The 19,357-nt window shown below is 43.3% G+C and overlaps 1 protein-coding gene across 1 annotated transcript; it reads left to right on the forward strand.

Moving 5' to 3' along the window:
* Positions 1-991: 991 nt before the first annotated feature.
* DIS3L (DIS3 like exosome 3'-5' exoribonuclease) lies at positions 992-19,245 on the forward strand. The gene is made up of 17 exons (XM_009903879.2): positions 992-1,154; positions 3,587-3,740; positions 4,766-4,894; positions 5,508-5,643; positions 6,824-7,000; positions 7,883-7,961; positions 9,213-9,392; positions 10,749-10,918; positions 11,705-11,866; positions 12,608-12,855; positions 13,555-13,647; positions 14,365-14,898; positions 15,866-16,020; positions 16,118-16,296; positions 16,920-17,065; positions 18,474-18,648; positions 18,722-19,245. The coding sequence occupies exons 1-17, from the start codon at positions 1,025-1,027 to the stop codon at positions 19,031-19,033; spliced, it is 3,159 nt and encodes a 1,052-aa protein (XP_009902181.2). The 5' UTR covers positions 992-1,024; the 3' UTR covers positions 19,034-19,245.
* Positions 19,246-19,357: the final 112 nt, after the last annotated feature.

Genomic DNA, 19,357 nt, shown 5'->3' on the forward strand with positions numbered 1-19,357 from the left:
AGCCCTGCAGATAAGGACATGGCAGTGCTGGTCAATGAGGTGCTTGATATGAGCCAGCAATTCGCTCTGTCAGCCCCAAAAGACAACTGTATCCTGGGCTGCATCAAAAGATGCATGGCCAGCAGGTCGAAGGAGGTGATTCTCATCCTCCACTCTGCTGTCATGAGACCTCAGCTGGAGTACTGCGTCCAGCTCTGGAGCCCGCAACATAAGAAGGACATCAAACTGTTGGAGCAGGTCCAGAAGAGGGCCAGAAAGATGATCAAAGGGCTGGAGCACCTCTCCTGTGAAGACACACTGAATGAGCTCTGTCTGTTCAGCCTGGAAAAAAGGCGGCTCCAGGGAGACCTCACAGCAGCCTTCCAGTACCTGAAGGGGGCTACAGGAAAGCTGGAGGGGCCCTTTTTACAAGGGCTTGTAGTGACAGGACAAGGCACTCTGTTTCAAACTTGAGGAGGATAGGTTTACATCGGACATCAGAAAGAAGTTAAGAGGGCGGTGAGACACTGGTACAGGTTGCCCAGAGAAGTGGTGGATGCTTCATCCCTGTGTCTAAAGACGAGGCTGGAGAAGGCCTTGAGCAACCTGATCCAGTGCAAGGTGTCCCTGCCCACGGCAGGAGGTTGGAACTAGAGGATCTTTAAGGTCCCTCCCAACTCAAGCCATTCTATGATTTTGTAATTTCTCTGGGAAATTGACATGAAAGATCATGGAGGTTAACACACACTGGCATTTATGTAGCCCTGCTGCAGCCCCGGTTCTCTCATCTCGCTCCTGCCTGTCCGTCATGTTCGGACCCGTCATGTTCCCTCTGCTCGCTCCCGCCCGTCTCTCAGCTACCGCTCCGACTGCCTTCCAGCCACCCCTCAGTTTCCTCCCCATTGCTACCACAACCTCCTGCCCGATCTCTGCCCGCCCCTCCACCGTGGCCCTGCCTCTTACGGTTGCACCGCCCTCGGCGCCATGCGCAAGCGCTGTGGGAGCCGCGGGCCTGGCCGCGCGGCCGCCGTTTCCCGCCGTCGCAATGCTCCGCACGGAGAAGGTGCTGCAGCTGCGGGGCCAGCAGGGCCGCTCGGTGCGCGTCGTGCGGGAGCACTACCTGCGGCCCGACGTGCCCTGCCGCAGCGCCCTGTGCCGGGCCGCCTGCCCGCGCGGTGAGGGGGCTGCCGGCGGGAGGCGGCAGGTCGGGCTTCCAGGGGGAAGGGGCAGAGGGGTCCGGACTGACCGAGCTGGAGCGGTGTACAGCCTGTCCCTGGGCGCTGTGGTGCCTCATTTCCAAAGCTGGGTCTAGAGGGTGATCCCGAGTAGAAGGTGATCCCTGGGCAGTGGGTGATCCCCGGGCAGAAGGGGCTCCCCGGGCAGAAGGTGATCCCCGGGCAGAAGGTGATCCCTGGGCAGAAGGTGATCCCCGGGCAGAAGGGGCTCCCTGGGCAGAAGGTGATCCCTGGGCAGAGGAGATCCCCGTGCACAGGTTAATCCCAGAGTGGAGGTGACCCACACGGCCTTGCCTTACATGGGTTCATTAGTGGGGTTGGGCTGGCAGGAGCCGGTGGGACCGGGAGCGGGTGCGGAAAACAGCGAGCGGGACCAGCGGTGAAGGAAGGAGAGAAATGACGGGAGAGAGCCGGAGGAGCGGGGGGCCGGGGTGGTGTGCGGGTACCGGGGACGTGTGGGCACCGGTAGTTTGTCCCAGGCTCTCCTCTGCCGTCCCGAGCCAGGTGGGAATGGTGCTAAAAAAGATAAAAGTGAAACGGCACCAAGTCAAGGCTGCAGCAGAACGACTTCTCAAAGCAAAGTCTTTCAGAGATCAACGAGGTGTTAGGAGAAAAAGCGGCTGAGAAGTTGGTTGTTACAGGGTTTAACTGCCAACAGTTTATAGTGATAGATGGGTAAAGGAATGTACCAGTTTCATGCTTCCCTTTTAAAAAAGACCTTTTAAATCGCATTCATTTCTGCAGGGTGCTGCTTTGTAGAATGAATGTATAGAATCAAATCTATACGTACCTGTTAGTTCTTACAGTGGGGCCAAGCTGTTATCTTGAAGCAGTCCCAATTCTGCACCAGCAGTTACTTCTGTTCATTAGATGTAGTTGCCGGTGCTCTGTCTGGCCATCTCAGACAAGAGAAGTCTGGCAGCCTCTCGGATATCTAGATTTGTTGTCGTTTTTACATACTGTGGTGCTATTTTGTGCATCATAGATCATCATGTGACCTTTGGTTGATATTTCAGGGGTGTTTTTTTGTTGTTGTTAAATAGCAGAATTTATTTAGTGCAGGAAACCAACTGGGCAAATAACTAACAAAATAACCAGCCTACTTAAATTTACCAGAATATTTGTTTACCTAGAAGAAAAGGTAGAGAATTTTAACCATTTTGATTCTGAACTGAAATTGACAGAGATGTTGTCCCTCCTGGTGTACGTGCAAATTTAGGACAGAAGGTAGTGTAGTATATTACTGCTCTCTGGGATGTGGGGACTAGTGATAGTTTCTCCTTCCTAATGTATTCCAGTTGGTTATGAATTCCTGAAGGATTATCCTTAAGGAGGCACATTCGAGAAGCAGAGTCTTGCTTCTCTTTCCATACCTAACTTCCCCTCTCCTCGAATTAAATGTGAGCCTCCGCAACTTCTCTAGGCAACTTGTTCCATTGCCTCACTACCCTCTTGGGGAAGAATTTCTTCCTGATGTCTAACCTCAGTCCCGCTCCTTCCAGTCTGAAGACATTACTCCTTGTCCTGTCACTACATGCCTTTGTGAACAGTCCCTCTTCAGATCTGTAGCCCCCTTCAAATGCTGGAAGGCTGCTCAAAGGTCTCCCTGGAGCCTTCTCCAGGCTGAACAGCTCCAGCTCTGTGGAAGCAGTGTAACAGGACTATGCATCATTCTGCACTCCTTGGAATCACTCTTTCATAGAAAGTGATTGGCCATTGGAATATTGGAATGTGCTGCCCAGGGAGGTGGTGGAGTCGCCATCACTGGAGGTGTTTAGGAAGAGACTGGCTGGGGTGCTTGGTGCCATGGTTTAGTTGATTAGATAGTGTTGGATGATAGGTTGGACTCGATGATCTCAAAGGTCTCTTCCAACCTGGTTTATTCTATTCTATTCTATTCTATTCTATTCTATTCTATTCTATTCTATTCTATTCTATTCTATTCTATTCCATTCCATTCCATTCCATTCTATTCTATTCTATTCCATTCTATTCCATTCTATTCTATTCTATTCTATTCTATTCTATTCTATTCTATTCTATAATCCCCTGAAGGATTTTCTCTGGCAGGTCTGTGGTGTCTTTTTCATAGGAATGTAGAGAAAAAAGGACTGTTGCTTCCTTTTCCTAATGAAAGGGCACACATTTCACACATTTGGGTAGAATTTGCACTAGATTTTGGCATCAGTGGATGAAAAAGGTTTCATGAATTTTAGGGATTGTACCATAGTAGTCAATTTTTTTCATGAGAAAAAGAGCTATGTATAGCTTTGAGGGTACACAACTCCAATTTCCTGACATCTGAAAGTGTTTTTAAGCATGCAGTATTGCAGCTGAAACTTCAGACCTTTAAACTCTGAATTGTATTTTAGATGCCAAGCTGTTATCAGATGATGTTACACATTATGTTGTCCCTGACTGCAAGATTGTTCAAGATTACCTTGAGATTCTTGAGTTTCCAGAGCTGAAAGGTATTATTTTCATGCAAACAGTATGTCAAGCCGTGCAACACCAAAAAGGACGCAGGTATTTATCCTGTACTAACTTATTTTTAATTTAAAATTGAAGTAAGGATACTTTGTAAAAATATATATTTAAGCACAGTAACCCAAAGTCAGCAAATAGACTGTGGTGATTCTGGTTTTAGGCCATTCAAATATCCTAATGTGGTGTCACAGAAGGGAAAGAACTGGATCCATTATGACCCATGGGCATCAATGCTTGTCAGTTTTTCACTTGATAGAAGCAATGTTATACCTGTAGCATTACTCACTGATCAGATGGCTTGTGACAGGAGACTTTGCAGTAACAATATATCATCTGCCACAGATAATTTACTGACTTGGTTTTGGTTTGCTGTGTTAAAGACAGGGCATTTCTCTTTGGGGAGCAATTAATACTATTATATCGTACTTAACCTATGCATTCATAACGTCAGAAGCATCCATAATGGGAATTAGGAAAGTTTGCTTATAGATGATGGTTTAAGTTTTATCATCAATGTGTAATTTAATTACTTCATTTCTTTGTGCATGACAGTACATTTCCTTATGGTTTTCAGCTGTATTTTCGTCTGGAGTTAAAACAGCATTATCAAAAGAAAGCACAAGACTATAGAAGAGTCTGGAGAAAGGGTCTTATAAGGAGGGCAGAGGAAACGGGGGTTGGTTAGTCTGGGGAAAAAGAAGCTCAGGGGACACATTCTTGCTCTCTACAGCTACCTGAAAGGAGGTTGTAATGAAGTAGAGGTTGGTCTCCATAGTAGCAAGTGATAGGATGAGAGGAAATGGCCTCAAGTTGCACCAGGGCAGGTTTAGGTTGGGTATTAGAAGAAATTCTTTACTGAAAGACTTGTTGAACACTGGAATAGGATATCCAGGGAGATGCTTGATTCCTCACCCCATGAGGTGTTTCAAATAGGCAGAGATGTGGTGCTGAGGGACATGGTTTAGGGCCAAACTTGGTAGAATTAGGTAATGGTTGCACTTGATCTTAAAGGTCTGGTTCCAACCAGAGCAATTTTATGACTATTTATCCTTTCTGTTTTCCAGACACTACAACAAGTTACGAAGTCTAGTCAAGGATGCTCGGCACGACTGCATTGTGTTTGCTAATGAATTCCACCAGCACTGTTACTTGCCAAGACAGAAGGGAGAACCCATGGAGAAATGGCAGACCAGGTAGGACTATGCTGGACAGCATTGTGACATTGTACTTAGGAATATTAGCATGCACTGGGTACCTAAGAGTTCCCACTCGTGTTCTGCTTAGCTCTGGAGCAGTCTGCAGTAACTGGAAGCCTAGATTATGCTTTTGTGATTAATAAAATGTCAGCATTGATTTAATAGGAAAATAGACAAAAATGTACTCAAACACAATAAAGCTAAAAAATCATCTCATTCTGAATTTACACAGGCATTTTAAAGAATGCTTTAGCATAATAAACAGATCACACACACCTGACTGGTCTGTTAGATTTGATGTTTGGTAGCCTGCAAACACCACAGTGTGGGAGCAGTTCCACTTGCTTTTGATAAACTTCCACTCAAAGGAACAATATGTTAGGATGCAGCTTGGGCACAAGTGGATGTATTGGGGAGGAATCATTTCATTTTGCTCTATTCTCAGTGCTTAAGTACAGCACATAAAAATTTTTGCAGCTATGAAGTTTATGTAGCTTGGTGTATACATCTCAAAAGAGTGCCTGTTAAACCAAAATGGTAATCCTGCAAATGTCTTGCAAGTAGAAAATGAGATATGCCAGAAATTTGATTTCAAACTTTGGTGTTCTAGGAGTATTTACAATGCAGCAGTCTGGTATTATCATCACTGCTTGGGGCAGATGCCAGTTGTTATGGTAACAGAAGATGAAGATGCTATCAGGCAGTACGGAAATGAAACAGAAGGAGTGTTTGTGATTTCCTTCAAGGTAACATGCCAGAAAAATAAAAGGTTTCCTTTATGCTGCATCAAAATGATGAAGCAAGTACATTAAAGCCCAGTGTATACTGCAAATCACTTCAGAGTTCACATTTAAGAAAGCTATGATGCTAGCTCATGTCTTCATTTATCAAAGAAAGCAAAGATGTCAGTCATGGAAATGTCATAAAAAATGGTGGCAGTGAGGAAAACAGAGAACTGAAAAACAGCTACTCTAAAGATAGAGGTCATCTTTCTTAGGAACCCTTTTCATTGTTTTTCTTGTTTTTAAGGAATTGGGCATTAATGAGCAATGATAATTTACCTCAGCCCACTGTCTAAAGCAGTAGTGCAGGTTGTCCATAAACAGCTGGAACCTAAATATCCATCAGCATTATTGTGCCAGTTTAGTTTAGCCTTGACTACTTAGGACAGAGTGATGTGTGAGAAGATGATTCATTCTGCATTTCATTGTTGATCTCTGATACTGCTTGCATTTAGGAGGATATGTAGATGGGGGGGGATGTGTTTAGATGTGAATGGGTGTTGAGTAAAACCAGATGCAAACATTTACCTTAAAGCTATACAAAAATTGGTAATACTTTGGGGTTTTTTTATTTCTGTAGGGCAATGGAAAGTGGCCCAAATCATGGGTTGCCACTCTTGATTTTTCTGCTCTGGCACTTTACAAGTATGTAGCCAGGGATAGGGTGTATCGGTAGTAAAAGTTTATGACTCTGATTTAGAATGCTCTCTTAACAGTCATGCCTCCTTTGTTGTATTTAGTAAATGAGTTAAGTTGAATCTGGAATGAATCTGTGGTGTTCAGAGCAGAGACATTGAACTGGAAGAAACTCGATTGAGATTAAACATTAGGAGGAAATTCTTCCCCATGAGGGTGGTGAGGCACTGGAACAGGTTGCCCAGAGGAGTTGTGGAGGATTCAGAGCTGGAAGCATACAAAGCCAGGTTGGATGGGGCCTTGAGCAACCTGGTCTAGTAGGAGGTGTCCCTGCCCATGGCAGGGCGTTTGTAACTTTTGACCCCTTCCCACCCAAACCATTCTGTGATTACTCTGTAGTGCTGTTTGTGTACAAAGTATGAGGCAGCTCTTGTCCATTTTGGGCTTTCAAAAGGTGTTATTGAAGGAACAGAGGCCTTTCAATAATTGTTTATATCTTTGCATACAGAATTACTTGGATAACTTTTGGCCTGACTTAAAAGCTGCCCATGAACTCTTTGACTCCATACTTCAAGCTCAGCGGGAGCGGGAGAGTGAAAGCCAAGAAAATAAAGGGAAAGAATATCCTGAGCACTTACCTCTGGAAGTATTGGAGGCTGGGATCAAATCTGGAAGATACAAACAGGTAATTTGCTACATAGAAAACACACGCACAACAGTGCAGTCTGGTGCTTGGTCCTGGATTAGACTGGATAAAGAAATAGTGCTATAGTGGGAAGAGAGGAAGAGAACAAAAAAGGAAGAGTTAGAGGAAGGGATTAGGAGTCTCAAAATATCTCTCCTGCTTCATCTTGTGAACATGTGTGCTTTTTTTCTCTTGGAGAAGTTAAAATGAGAATTTGTTATTGAGGATCTTAAAATTACTATGGATTTTTCTTCATGCTGATATATGATATACCTATAAACTGAGAAACCAGGTGTGACATGAAGCAGCTGGATCTCATTCTTAAATATAAAAAATGTTGCACAAGGGCAGCATTTCTTACTTCATTGGCATGGAGATCTCTCACTGAAATTAATTTATGATTTTATGGCTGCTCAGGGCCTTAATATGGATTGTTGATGGACAAGTATCCTCCTCTTAAAATAATAAAAAGAATTAGAAGTAGTAGTTTATTCCTTTCTTGAGAATTTCACCAGCAAAGAGAGGACAGGACATGAACAGAAAGACTGAGGTTTGTAGGAGTAACTCCACATTCCATACTGAGGCTGACAGCAGAAGTAATCTCACACTGCCTGTGCTTTTAATTAAAGGACCTTTACCATCTTACAATTAAATTGAGCATTAAAAGAACTTAACCATTCCCTCCCACAAGCAGGTACTTAAAGTTCTGCATTGTATGTTTCCCCCTATAGAGAGAGCAATTGTGTTCAAAATAACTTGCATACCAGTAAGACCTACTAATTTATCTAAAGAAAAATGGAAAACTAAAAATGCTATCCTTTAGAGTTGGCTATTTAGGGGTCTCACTGTTCCATTCTGCTGACCAGTTTCTTTTTCTTTTAGGGCACACTGAATGTCAATAAGCACAGAGCACAACTGGAAGCTTTTGTTCGACTTCAGGGATTTGCCAGCAAAGAAACAGGTGAAAAAATGAGGGTTTCCACAATGCCTTTTTGGCACTGCTTATGCTTTTAGCTGAAGCCATGTAGCCATATCTATGTAGCTGTTCAGGTGTTAAGATGAAAGCTAAGTTACTTCAGTACTTGGGTTATTATCATGGGCTGGAAGGGAGGCTGAAGGTGAACCCAGAGGATGGTCCTTGTGAGAAACCAAAACCTTTTGCATGCTCTTTCTTAGTACCTTTTGGCCGTGTTTAGGACTTGTCTTGCTAACAGGTTTCCCTAGATCTCTTCTGAAGTTGAATACTGATGCAAATTGTTAACCTGTCTGCTTTGCTTGTTTGACTGAAATCAGTGTTTGCATAGATACTGACATAATTAGGAAGCTGATTCTTATGAACGTAATAGGAGAAATACCTTTAGGATCAGATTGGAACACCAGTATTGCCTTTCTGATATGAGTTAGGAATAATCATAGAATCATAGACTTGTTCAGGCTGGAAGAGACCTTCAAGGTCAAGTCCAACCATTAACCCAGCACTGCCAGGTCACCACTAACCCATGGCCTTCAGTTTCATGTCTACATGGCTTTTAAAATCCCTCCAGGGATGGGGACTCCACCTCTGCCTTGGGCAGCCTGTTCTAGGCCTTGACAACCATTTTCAGGAGGAAATTGTTCCTAATATCCAACCTAAACCTCCCCTGGTGCAACCTGAGGCCATTTCTTCTTGTCCTGTCACTTGTTTCTTGAGAGAAGAGACCAACCTCCACCTGGCTCAAACCTTCTTTCAGGGAGTTGTAGAGAGCCAGAAGGTCTCCCCTCAGCCTCCTTTTCTCCAGACTGAACAACACCATAAATACCCTTGACAGAAGAGCCCATTATCCTTGTGCCAATACGTTGTCCCAGCTTCCAGTAACAGGTACTTCCAAGTGTTCCTGTGACAGATCTGCAATCAAACCAGCATTCAATGCACTCATCGTTATTTCAAATCTGGTTTTATTCTGCACCCTGCCCAGAATCCTGTGGCAATGGTTTCCATGACAGAGCTGCTCTTTTTACCCAGGAGTTCACTTACAGAATTGCTTAATATCTACTTAAAATTTTTTAAAGTTCTATTTTTCTTGCAATCTTCATTACTTGCCAGTGGTCCTTTTGGGAAGAAGTCATATTGCAAATGTCATTTTCTCTTGATTTCAGCAGAATGCTGCCAAGAGCAGAGGGATTTGAATTGTTGAGCAGTTTATAGTTCTATTTCTTTCTATTTTAAATTTAGAACTTCAAAGTGACATCCTTATTTATGGGGCCAGGGCTCGAAATCGTGCAATCCATGGTGATGTGGTGGCTGTTGAGTTACTGCCTTTGCAGGAATGGAAAGGAAGGACTGTTGCTCTCTGTGAAAATGAGAGTGAGGATAAAGGTCCTGCAGAGACCACTGGTGACCCTATGCCCACAGGTACCATATTTTGTTAAGGGTCCACGCTGTGTTGTACTGTTATTTTATAGTCCCTTCTCTCATTATGTGTGTTTGTGTTTAGCCTCCATCCAGGGCTAAAATCTAGCAGTTGCTCTATCACTTAATGACCCTTCCTTGACAGAATAGGGAAATTGGGAAAAACAGAAGAGAGAAGATACATAGGTTGAAATTACAACGAATTTAATGAAACAGCCAAACTGATCCCAATGCAAAGTATAGCAAGTTATACTACGCCCAGTGAGAGTAGGGTGGCTGCAGTACACAGGAAGGCAGTCATCAGAAGAAGAAGATGAAAGAGGAGCAGGGTCAGGAGGAACCAAAACAAGAGCAGGAGTCCAAGCAGGAAGGCCCCACCCTCAGCAAACTTTCCCCTTAATACTGAGCAGGATGTTTCTGGTCTGGGATACAGCTGTGGGCAGCTCAGCTCAGCTGCCCTCACTGACTCCAAACTGCTAACAACCTGCAGCCCATGGTGGGCCTGGGATTCTGCCCCAGCTAAACCAGGACACTGTGATTCTCACATTTTGTGCACCATAGTAAATTTAAACAATGATCCCAAATTAAAGCATTCTAACATCCCAACAAGAAGGCCGCTGGATTCTTTCTATATGCTCTTTTCCCTTGATTTTCAACATAAATAGGTGAGTTGTAGTTTTCTTCCTAAAATACTGAGTTGGCAATACTTTGCTACTCCGATACGTGATGTCACTCTTCGCAGCTCTTGGAGAGACCAACTGCCATGCTAGTTCAGACCAGTTTCCCAGAGTGTGCCCTCAGCTCCCACTGTCACTGCTGATTATACAGAAAAGATAACAGCATCCTTTGAATTCCCTGATGACAAAGGATGCTCAAGATGAAAACATATTTTGGTAGGTGAATAAGTATCCAGCTCCCATTACAGTGTGACACACATGACACATCAGAGTCCTAGTTGAAAATACTGCTTTGCTGAGTTTGAAGTTTTAGGTTAATTCTCTTCCTGCAAGAAAATGCTGATTAATTTTGATATTTACCATTCAAAATTGTGTTTTGTACTAGACTTGGCCACATTTCAGTAGTAGTGGGAATCTCTCTGAAGAACTTGTATCCTGTATCAGTTGAAATCTATACAATGAGTTAGTCACATAGATAAAAGCTCATTAAAATCTGTCTGTTCCAGTGATAACTTAAAACAAACTTACAGTGTTGTCTGCATACCATATGTTGTTAGCAACTGTAATACAGATTTGTGGACACTTCAGTTCTTACTACAAAGCAGTGAATCTTCTGTACCTCCTACATAGTTACTTTCATGCTCCTGTTTAATGTACAGCCAAAAATGTCTTTCATTAAAAGGTAAAGTGGTTGGAATCATTCAAAAGAACTGGAGGGATTACGTGGTGACTTTCCCCTCTAAAGAAGAGATCCAGCCTCAGAGCAGAAATGCTCAGAAAGTGCTTGTGACACCTTGGGACTACCGAATTCCCAAAATCCGGATCAGCACCCAGCAAGCTGAAGCATTACAGGTAACTGGACAGAAGTGTTTCTTTAGTCTGTATTCCTGCGAGTGTTAGATGCTCTAGTGATGTTTCTTTTGGCAAAACCATGGGTAAAGCCATCAGTAAAGTGAAATCTGTGAGAGTGGTTCATTCTCTGCCTTGGAGGAATGCGCTCAAATCTTGTCAAAACCACATCAGCTTCAGTTGATAAAGCTTCTTGTAGTTTGGGATTTGGGTCACAATCCAGGTACCCTAAGCATTTATGTCCTTCTTGATGTGTTTTTTTAACTCCTAAATTAAAGGTTGTAACAGGGGTATAAATTGTAACAGCCTGTGTGGCTTTATCAGATCTGTGACTATATAAAAGTGGATGAAAGGAAGGAGAGCTTTCCAGCAGCTTGATCATGAGTTGTGACAATTAGCCAGCCATTAGCTGTAGGAAGAAGAAATATGGGTTCATTCATTCTTAGCTGCTTTTACCTTTTAAAGTTAAGTACTTCTTCACAGCAATAAAGTAAATTCCAGTTGTGCCCTTCCTGGTGTAAGAATCTTTGTGTACATCTTGGGTTTGCTTTTATTTGTTACGTTTCTAGACAGATTCTCCATATAATGACCCCAAGTGGGTCTTTGATCAGGAAAGAAATTAAATTCTCAGTATTTATTTGTGTGCTTCTCATTGTGGGTTTCATTTTCATTTCTGTGAAGTTTTTGGAGTTGCCAGTCTTGGATAGCTTTACTTGCCCCTGCAGAGGTGTGCTTACTGATTGTCTGTCAGGAGCAGACTGCTGCTCTAACAGCATTGTCTTGCTGCAGGACTATAGAGTTGTTGTGCGTATCGATTCCTGGGAGTCAACTTCTGTGTATCCAAATGGACACTTTGTGAGAGTTCTAGGAAGAATTGGAGATCTTGAGGGGGAAATTGCAGCCATTCTGGTGGAGAACAGCATTTGTGTTGCCCCTTTCTCAGAAATTCAGGTTAGTCTTTGTGATTAGATGCATTTTTTTCTCTGTCAACAGGTTTTCGTCTCTTCAGAGTGGGGGCACCCTCTTACAGCTGAATGTCTTAGTTGCTAACAGGTTTGGAAAGCCAAAAAGTATTTGTAGATTATTTTTCTGGGCTTACTTTTGGATCAGTGGTTCTATAGATACTATGAATTTTCAACTCATGTGCTTTTGAGATAATCTGTTTGCTATGAGGAGAAGGCTCTCCTGCTTTAGCAGGGGGATTTTATTAGATCTCCAGAGGTCCCTTCAGTCCCCATCATGCTGGGATTTTGGGATTATAAACTCTTCATTTTAATTTGAGGTAGACTTTTAAGATATTGCTGCCTTTAATGTGTTTATGGTACTGATCCTAAAGGTCTGGTCCTGCTAAAATCATTCTTTTAAATCCTTTTGACTTCAGCCAGAAGGGGAAGCAGCTCTCAAGAGAGAAAAAAACCAACAGGCACTGGTTATGTTTGTCAGAGCTGCAGTATCACCCCAGTTGTATCAGTTGTTAATAACGTGTAGGTTTCTTTTCACTTCCATTTCATACTTTCCATAAAGTAAATGTAATAGACTGGCTTGGAAAATGCCTAGAATTGGCCAGGATGATAAAGCACACAGAATAATAAACACTGCAGAAAAGGGACAGCTAATTAAGTCGATGTCATTGGCTTCTTTTTGTAGCAAAGATGTAATTGTGTGTTCATCATCGATAATGTTTTTGTGCAGATGAGTGAAATGCCTGCGAGTTCTGCAGAGAATCCCTGGAAAGTGAGTCCAGAGGAGGAAAAAAAGCGTCTTGACTTGAGAGATACACACTTGATATTCAGCATTGACCCAAAAGGCTGTGAGGATGTGGACGACGCACTGTCTGTCAGAGCGCTGCCCAACGGCAATCTGGAGTTAGGTGTTCACATTGCAGATGTCACGCATTTTGTGGCAGCAAATTCTTACACAGATGTTGAAGCCAGAGCGAGGTAAGTGATTTCCTAAAAATGAGAAAATTTATGGAGATGCCTTAAGGAAATATTGGAAGAGAGGAATCATTCTTTCATGTCATGGAAACAGCTTATTAAAACTAATATATAACTAGTGGTATTCTGCTTTTATTGGATAAAAAAGGCCTGCTGGGGAAGAAACTTTCTAACCTACCTTCACCCTTTGACTGCAAAATTGCTCAACAGAGTTATAGTTTATCTTTCCTTAATTGCTACTGTTTGCTTTACAGTCTACCTGAACATGAGTGATGTGAAGTATTTACAGATCACTTGTTTGCATTCCAAGGGAGATGAATCTTCACACAAATACCCACAAAATGGAATTAAGTCTTAGATTAATTTAATTCCAGAAGTATTTGCCCAGCTTGTTTTAACATCCAGTCTCGTGTTTTAATATGCCAAATACTCCATTCTTTTTTTGTGTGTGTTGTTGCCACTGTTTTGAACTTAACACTGCAGGCTCACTTTATGAAATGTTTTCCCTGTAGATGCAAAGACATGGAAACTGTAGAGCCAGCAGAGATGTTTGGTGTAGCTGGTAAAGGTTCTCTTCTTAGCTGAACATGCTTTGTGCAGCCCTAGCTTTGCCCTTAATGGCATTTGCAGATGATACCACAAATGGGAATAGAAACCAGTGGGTCCTTGTGAGAAGAACACTAAATGTATTTTATTCCTCAGGGCAACAACTTACTATTTAGCGGATCGCCGTTATGACATGCTGCCCTCTGTCTTGAGTGCTGATGTCTGCTCTCTTCTCAGTGGAGTTGATAGGTAAGATTTGGGGTACCAGCTGCTTTTGCACTTGCTTTTTGAAGCTTGCACTGCTATTTGTAAGCCAAATAGTATGGAGCCACAAATGGCTGAACACAATCATTGTCTCATCCTTCACTAATGTTTACCTGTACCCTTAGCAATTTGCTTGTATTTGAACGGCAGCCTGAAGGTGAAGGCATCTTTGTTCTGCTTGCACCCTTGTGAATGGTCACAATTCCCACTGTTGTCCTGCTCTGAGACATGCCATTACCCCACTTCAGTACAATTTACAGGGTTAATGGGCAGGATGGCATGAGGATGTGCAGGGTGCAGATATGGGCACTGTGGATGCACCTGAATTAAATAAAAATGAATAAAAATAACTATTGCAGTGTAGTTATGCTTTAGAAGAGATGTAGCCCATTAACCTTTAGGATACTGTGCCTCTACTGGTGGATTGAATATGCTGTGGATGTAGTTGGTCCTCATTTATTGAGTTGTGATACAGAGTGAAAGGCAAATGGCATTAGTGGTATTGCAGTGTCACATTACAGGTAGGATCCCAATGTCTGCCTGGCTCAGGCCGCTCACTGGTTTGGTTCATGAAGAAAAAGATGTTAGCAACAAAAAAAAACCCCAAAACAGAATGCAACTTGTAGATTTGTAACAGTTGTGCTTGAAATGTTGGTTTAAGTCACCCAGAACTATTAACAGGCTTGTGATCTTCTCTTTAAGGTATGCTGTAAGTGTCTTGTGGGAACTAAAGAAAGAATCCTATGAAGTGCTGAGAGTCTGTTACAACAAGAGCATCATTCGCTCGGCGTACAAGCTAGTGTACGAGGCGGCACAGGGATTATTAGATGGAGACACAAGTGTTGTTAGTGATATCCTGGAACTGAAAGACTTGGATGAAAGAACGAGACAGAAGAAGTTGTCTGAACTGGTTTGGGCAATATCAAAACTCACCAATATAGCCCGACACGTTCGAGCCAAGCGGGACAGGCGTGGTGCTCTGGAGCTAGAGGGGGTAGAAGTCCGAGTGCAGCTGGACGATAAACACAATATCCATGATCTCATCCCCAAGCAGCCGCTGGAGGTGCACGAGACTGTAGCAGAATGTATGATTCTTGCCAACCACTGGGTGGCAAAAAAGATTGCAGAACGTTTTCCTCATCAGGCTTTGCTGCGCCAACACCCTCCGCCACGGCAGGAGTTTTTCACTGAGCTTCGAGAATGTGCCAGTGCCAAAGGTTTCTCCATGGACACACGGTACCTTTTAGCCATTAAGCACTTTAATCAAAGTCCAGAAACTGACTGTTTGGATAGATTATTGTCACAGACCATCACATGGAATCCCAGTATGGTGGGGGTTGGAAGTGATCTCTGGAGATCATTCAGTCCAACCCCCTCCTAAAGCAGGGTCACCCACAGCAGGTTGCCCAGGATCACAGTTTCCAGGTGGGTTTGGAATCTCTCTAGAGAGGGAGACTCCCCAACTTCCCTGGGCAGCCTGCTTCAGGGCTCTGGCACCCTCACAGCAAAGAAGTTTCTCCTTAAGTTAACAGACACTGCAAACCAATTCTACCCAAAATGTGACCAATGTGAGTGGGAGATGGTGTTCTGAACAGGAGATGCCACTTGTGGCAGTGTCTGAATAATTTTAGACACACCCAAAGAGAATCCCTGTGTAGTGGTAAAGCTCTGTAACAGCCTGGTTTGCACGGCGTTTCCTGTAATAGCAGTGCAAAAGAATATGTGTTTAAATCCAGTTCTGTGCAAGAGTCATTTGAAATGACTCCAAACAGTTCAGAACTACTTTGTCACTTCTGGCTGCGAGCTTCATCCTGTGGGGAGGCATTTCTGGATACCACAGAGTGTGAAGGGCATCAGTTGTTCCTCCTTTTGCTTGGATGTCACTTTGTCTCATTTATGCTCTCCTGTACAGAACAGCTTTTGCACAGGCTTGCTGTTTTGTACAGCACAGATGGGGTTTTGCCCCAGTCCCTCTTGGTTCTTAAGCATGCAGGAGATTGGGCTGTTGGGGAAAACTGGGGCTTTTTTTTCTGAAAAGAAGAACAGTTACTAAACTGTGTGGAACATTTTAGTGTCATTTTGCTTCTCTTTCATAGTTTCGATAACTATTAATGTTGATGTGCTTGTGTAGGCTGTTTGTAACTCGAAGCTATTTTGACCAGGGGCAGCCTAGTTCCCTTCACCATTAACACTTTTTTGGCAGGTCTAACAAAACACTGGCTGAATCTCTGGACAAAGCAAATGACCCTTTGGATCCAATTGTAAACATGTTGCTGCGGTCCATGGCCACTCATGCCATGTCTAATGCTCTCTACTTCTCAACTGGCTCATGTCCTGAGCAGGAGTTCCATCACTATGGTATCTTGGCACTTTGGTTCTTATCCTATTCCTGTTGTTGCTTTTGTTATGCATGAAGCAGTTGATTCCTTAACACTGTTTCCTTCTTTGCTTGTAGGGCTTGCTCTGGAGAAGTATACTCATTTCACCTCTCCCATTAGAAGATATGCTGATATGGTTGTCCACAGACTCTTGACAGCAGCAGCTCTGACTGAAGCTAAAGGTGATGTTAAGGATGATGTGTTCAGTGATAAGGACCTTCAGGAACTGTGCAAACACATTAATAACAGAAACAGGGTAAGATGGTGACTGGGCAGGTCACTGTGTGTTTGGATGGTACCAAACGAAACAGTCCTCATTGTGGCTTTGGGGTACTGTGACACAGTATCACTCATTTTGATTTATAATGCTTTGAGGGTTTGTCACTTAAATACCAGTTTTCTTCTGAAAGGGGTTATGAAAGTGACTTTATATTGTATCTGTACTACACAGAATGGAATCACAGGATTTTGGTTGGTGAAGACCTCATAGAGTCTGACTATTAACCAAACTACCAAGTCTGGTACTAAACCATATCCCTCAGCACCACATTCCTGCAGCGTTTAAATCCCTCCAAGGTAGGGGATTCAACCATCTCCATGGAGAACCTGTTCCAGGGTCTGACAACCCTTTTGGGAAAGGAATTTTTCATGTCCAACCTAAACCTCCCCTGGTGCAACTTGAGGCCATTTCCTCTCATCCTGTAACTTGAGACTGACCCCCACCTCACTACCGATTTCCTGTTAAATTTTTGTTGGGGACAGGCAAGGGAGTAACTAACAGAATAAAGAATTGATGGAAATCAAAGCCCAATTAGCTCATTCTTATACTCATATAGGTGGCTTTGTCTTCTCTTTTTTTGGGGGGGTGTGTGCTTGCAGGCAGCCCAGCGTGCTCAGAAGCAGTCCACAGAACTCTTCCAGTGCATGTACTTCAAAGACAAAGCCCCTGAAGCAGAGGAGCGCTGCATAGCTGACGGGGTCATTTACTCAATCCGGACCAACGGCGTGCTGGTCTTTGTGCCCAGGTAAGCTGATGAGAGCTTCAAGAGGAGACAGAAGTGTTACTCAAATTGTGTGAAGACACTTCTGCTTCTTGAGAAGTGTTCGTAGCATGGCCTGGTGGTATAGATTATTGTTACTCATAAGCAGTGCTTTGTCATGCAAAGCACTCTGAAGTGGAGCTTGCATGAGGAAATGGGAAGATGTGCTGCAGTGTGTATTTATTTATTTGAAAGGATATTTTTTTAACAATAGAATTTCCAAATCACAAAGCTCTGCATTCTCAGGGCTCTTTTCCCTCGCCCCAGGCTGTGGCTTCTGCAGGCTCAAAGGACCTTTTTAACAGCTGCTTCTAGTAGGAGGCAGGAGTCACAGAAACAACATTTTATGGGTTAGAAAAAACCTCCAGAGATCCCCAAGTCCAGGCCCCCTGCCAAAGCAGGATCACCTAGAGCAACAGGATTACCTAGCAAAGCACAGGAGACGTTTGTATGGTGGTGGTTGTGGCAGTGAGGCTTACAAAAGCCTGCATCTGAGCCTAGCCTGTGATTTACATTAGATAACAACTCTTTGCACAAAGCTAACATTACATTTTGATTTCTCAGCTTTTAAATCTTTGGTTTGTGATACACTAAACGTGTTTTGGTCATAAATTGACAAGTGAATGATGTAAGATGGCAGTGGTCACCATAACATGAAGCTTGCCTTTGATAAGGCTTAGCCAGCTCTGCAAGCTTGGGGAAGAGAACAACCTTTCCTCTCCCTTGCTGGCTTTGGACATTTTGTTAATGCTCTTTGTGTCTAGGCATGGCTGGTAGCAACACTGCTGTGTACCAAGCTAGCCAACAGGTATGAGAAATGAAAACAAACCCCACATATCCTGTGGGGATAAGGCAAAGTAAACCAGTACATGAACACCCTAGGCTTCCATGAATACAGCCAGGGGCTGTTTCATCCTGGCCTCAGACTGGGGAGGTGGGCCTGTCCTCTCCCCTACTCCATGAGGCTTGGATGCATGGCTGAAGTGCCAGAACCTGCCCAACCACAAGACAACCTTCCAGACAGCCCAGCACAAGTACACTGCTGGTGTTTAAGTAACCTTTTTAAATGGACAACTATTTCCTCCCACTGCTGTCTGGATGAACTTGTAATGCTCTTCTTCCATCATCTGGCCATACCAGGCTCCACCCAGCACATAAGATCATGGATCACTGCTTTCACAGCACTGTCAGCACCATCTTCATGCTAGTTTTGGGTAGGGGTTTCTTTGACAATACCTATTGGTGTCCCAGCAGCAGAATTATCAGTGTTTGTGTCTCTTTATGTTGCTTTCATATAATCCTAGCTGGCCCCATGTTGGTTTCCAGATGAAGAGAACTGTTAAGAGTGAACACTGTTAGAACAGCTTCTGTCTGCTCACCTGCTTTTTTGTAGGTATGGAATCAAAGGTGCTGCATACATGAAAAACAAAGAAGGCTTAGTCATCTCTTGTCAAGGTGACGGGAGCTGCGAGTGGAAGCCTGGATCACTGCAGCGCTCTCAGAGTAAAATTACTTCCACTACAACTACAGGAGAATCAGTTACATTAAGCCTTTTTGATCATATTACGGTGAGTATTTAACCTGGAGGAAGTAAAAGGAAATAGCACCATCAGAAATAATACTGTTTATGTTGCTTTGAAGGTGAAAATACTTGTGCAGACTTCACACTGCCATGCTGACACCATCAAGCTTGAGATAATGAAGAATGCACCATACCAGACTTCAGCCACAGAGGTCTCCCAGAAGAACTTCCACTTGGTGAAATCTGACCTGGTAAAAGAAGTCAGTCAGTCTGCAGAGGAAGCCCAGCGTGCCCAGGAAAAGGCAAGAGCTGAAGTCATTGATGAAGACTATCAGGAGTACTGCCAGACCAAGGGAGCCAGCCTGTACCAGCTGCTGGAGGAGATCAGGGATTTGGCCCTACTGGATGTTTCAGCTGACATCAGAACTTGAACTGCAACCTGGCAACATCTGCTTGTTGATGTTCTGCTACTCCTCACTTTGGATCATTAAGTTTGGATTGTTTGGTGTTTTTTAAAGCAGGCTATTTAACTAATCAGAAGTCCTTTTAGTAAGAAACTAAATGTCTATTTTAAATAAGAATTATTTTTACCTGATCATGAACATGGATGAATTTTTAAAAGATTTTGTACATAAATCTCATCTCCCAGACCAAAGAGAGTGTGATGAATACTTTTAACCATCATTCAGTTACTTTTCTTTGTTGTCTATAAATTAAGTTCTTAAAACCTAAGTACTTCCTCCACTTGGTTATCC

This window comes from Dryobates pubescens, chromosome 17 (assembly GCF_014839835.1).
Source record: "Dryobates pubescens isolate bDryPub1 chromosome 17, bDryPub1.pri, whole genome shotgun sequence".
Taxonomy (NCBI): Eukaryota; Metazoa; Chordata; class Aves; order Piciformes; family Picidae; genus Dryobates; species Dryobates pubescens.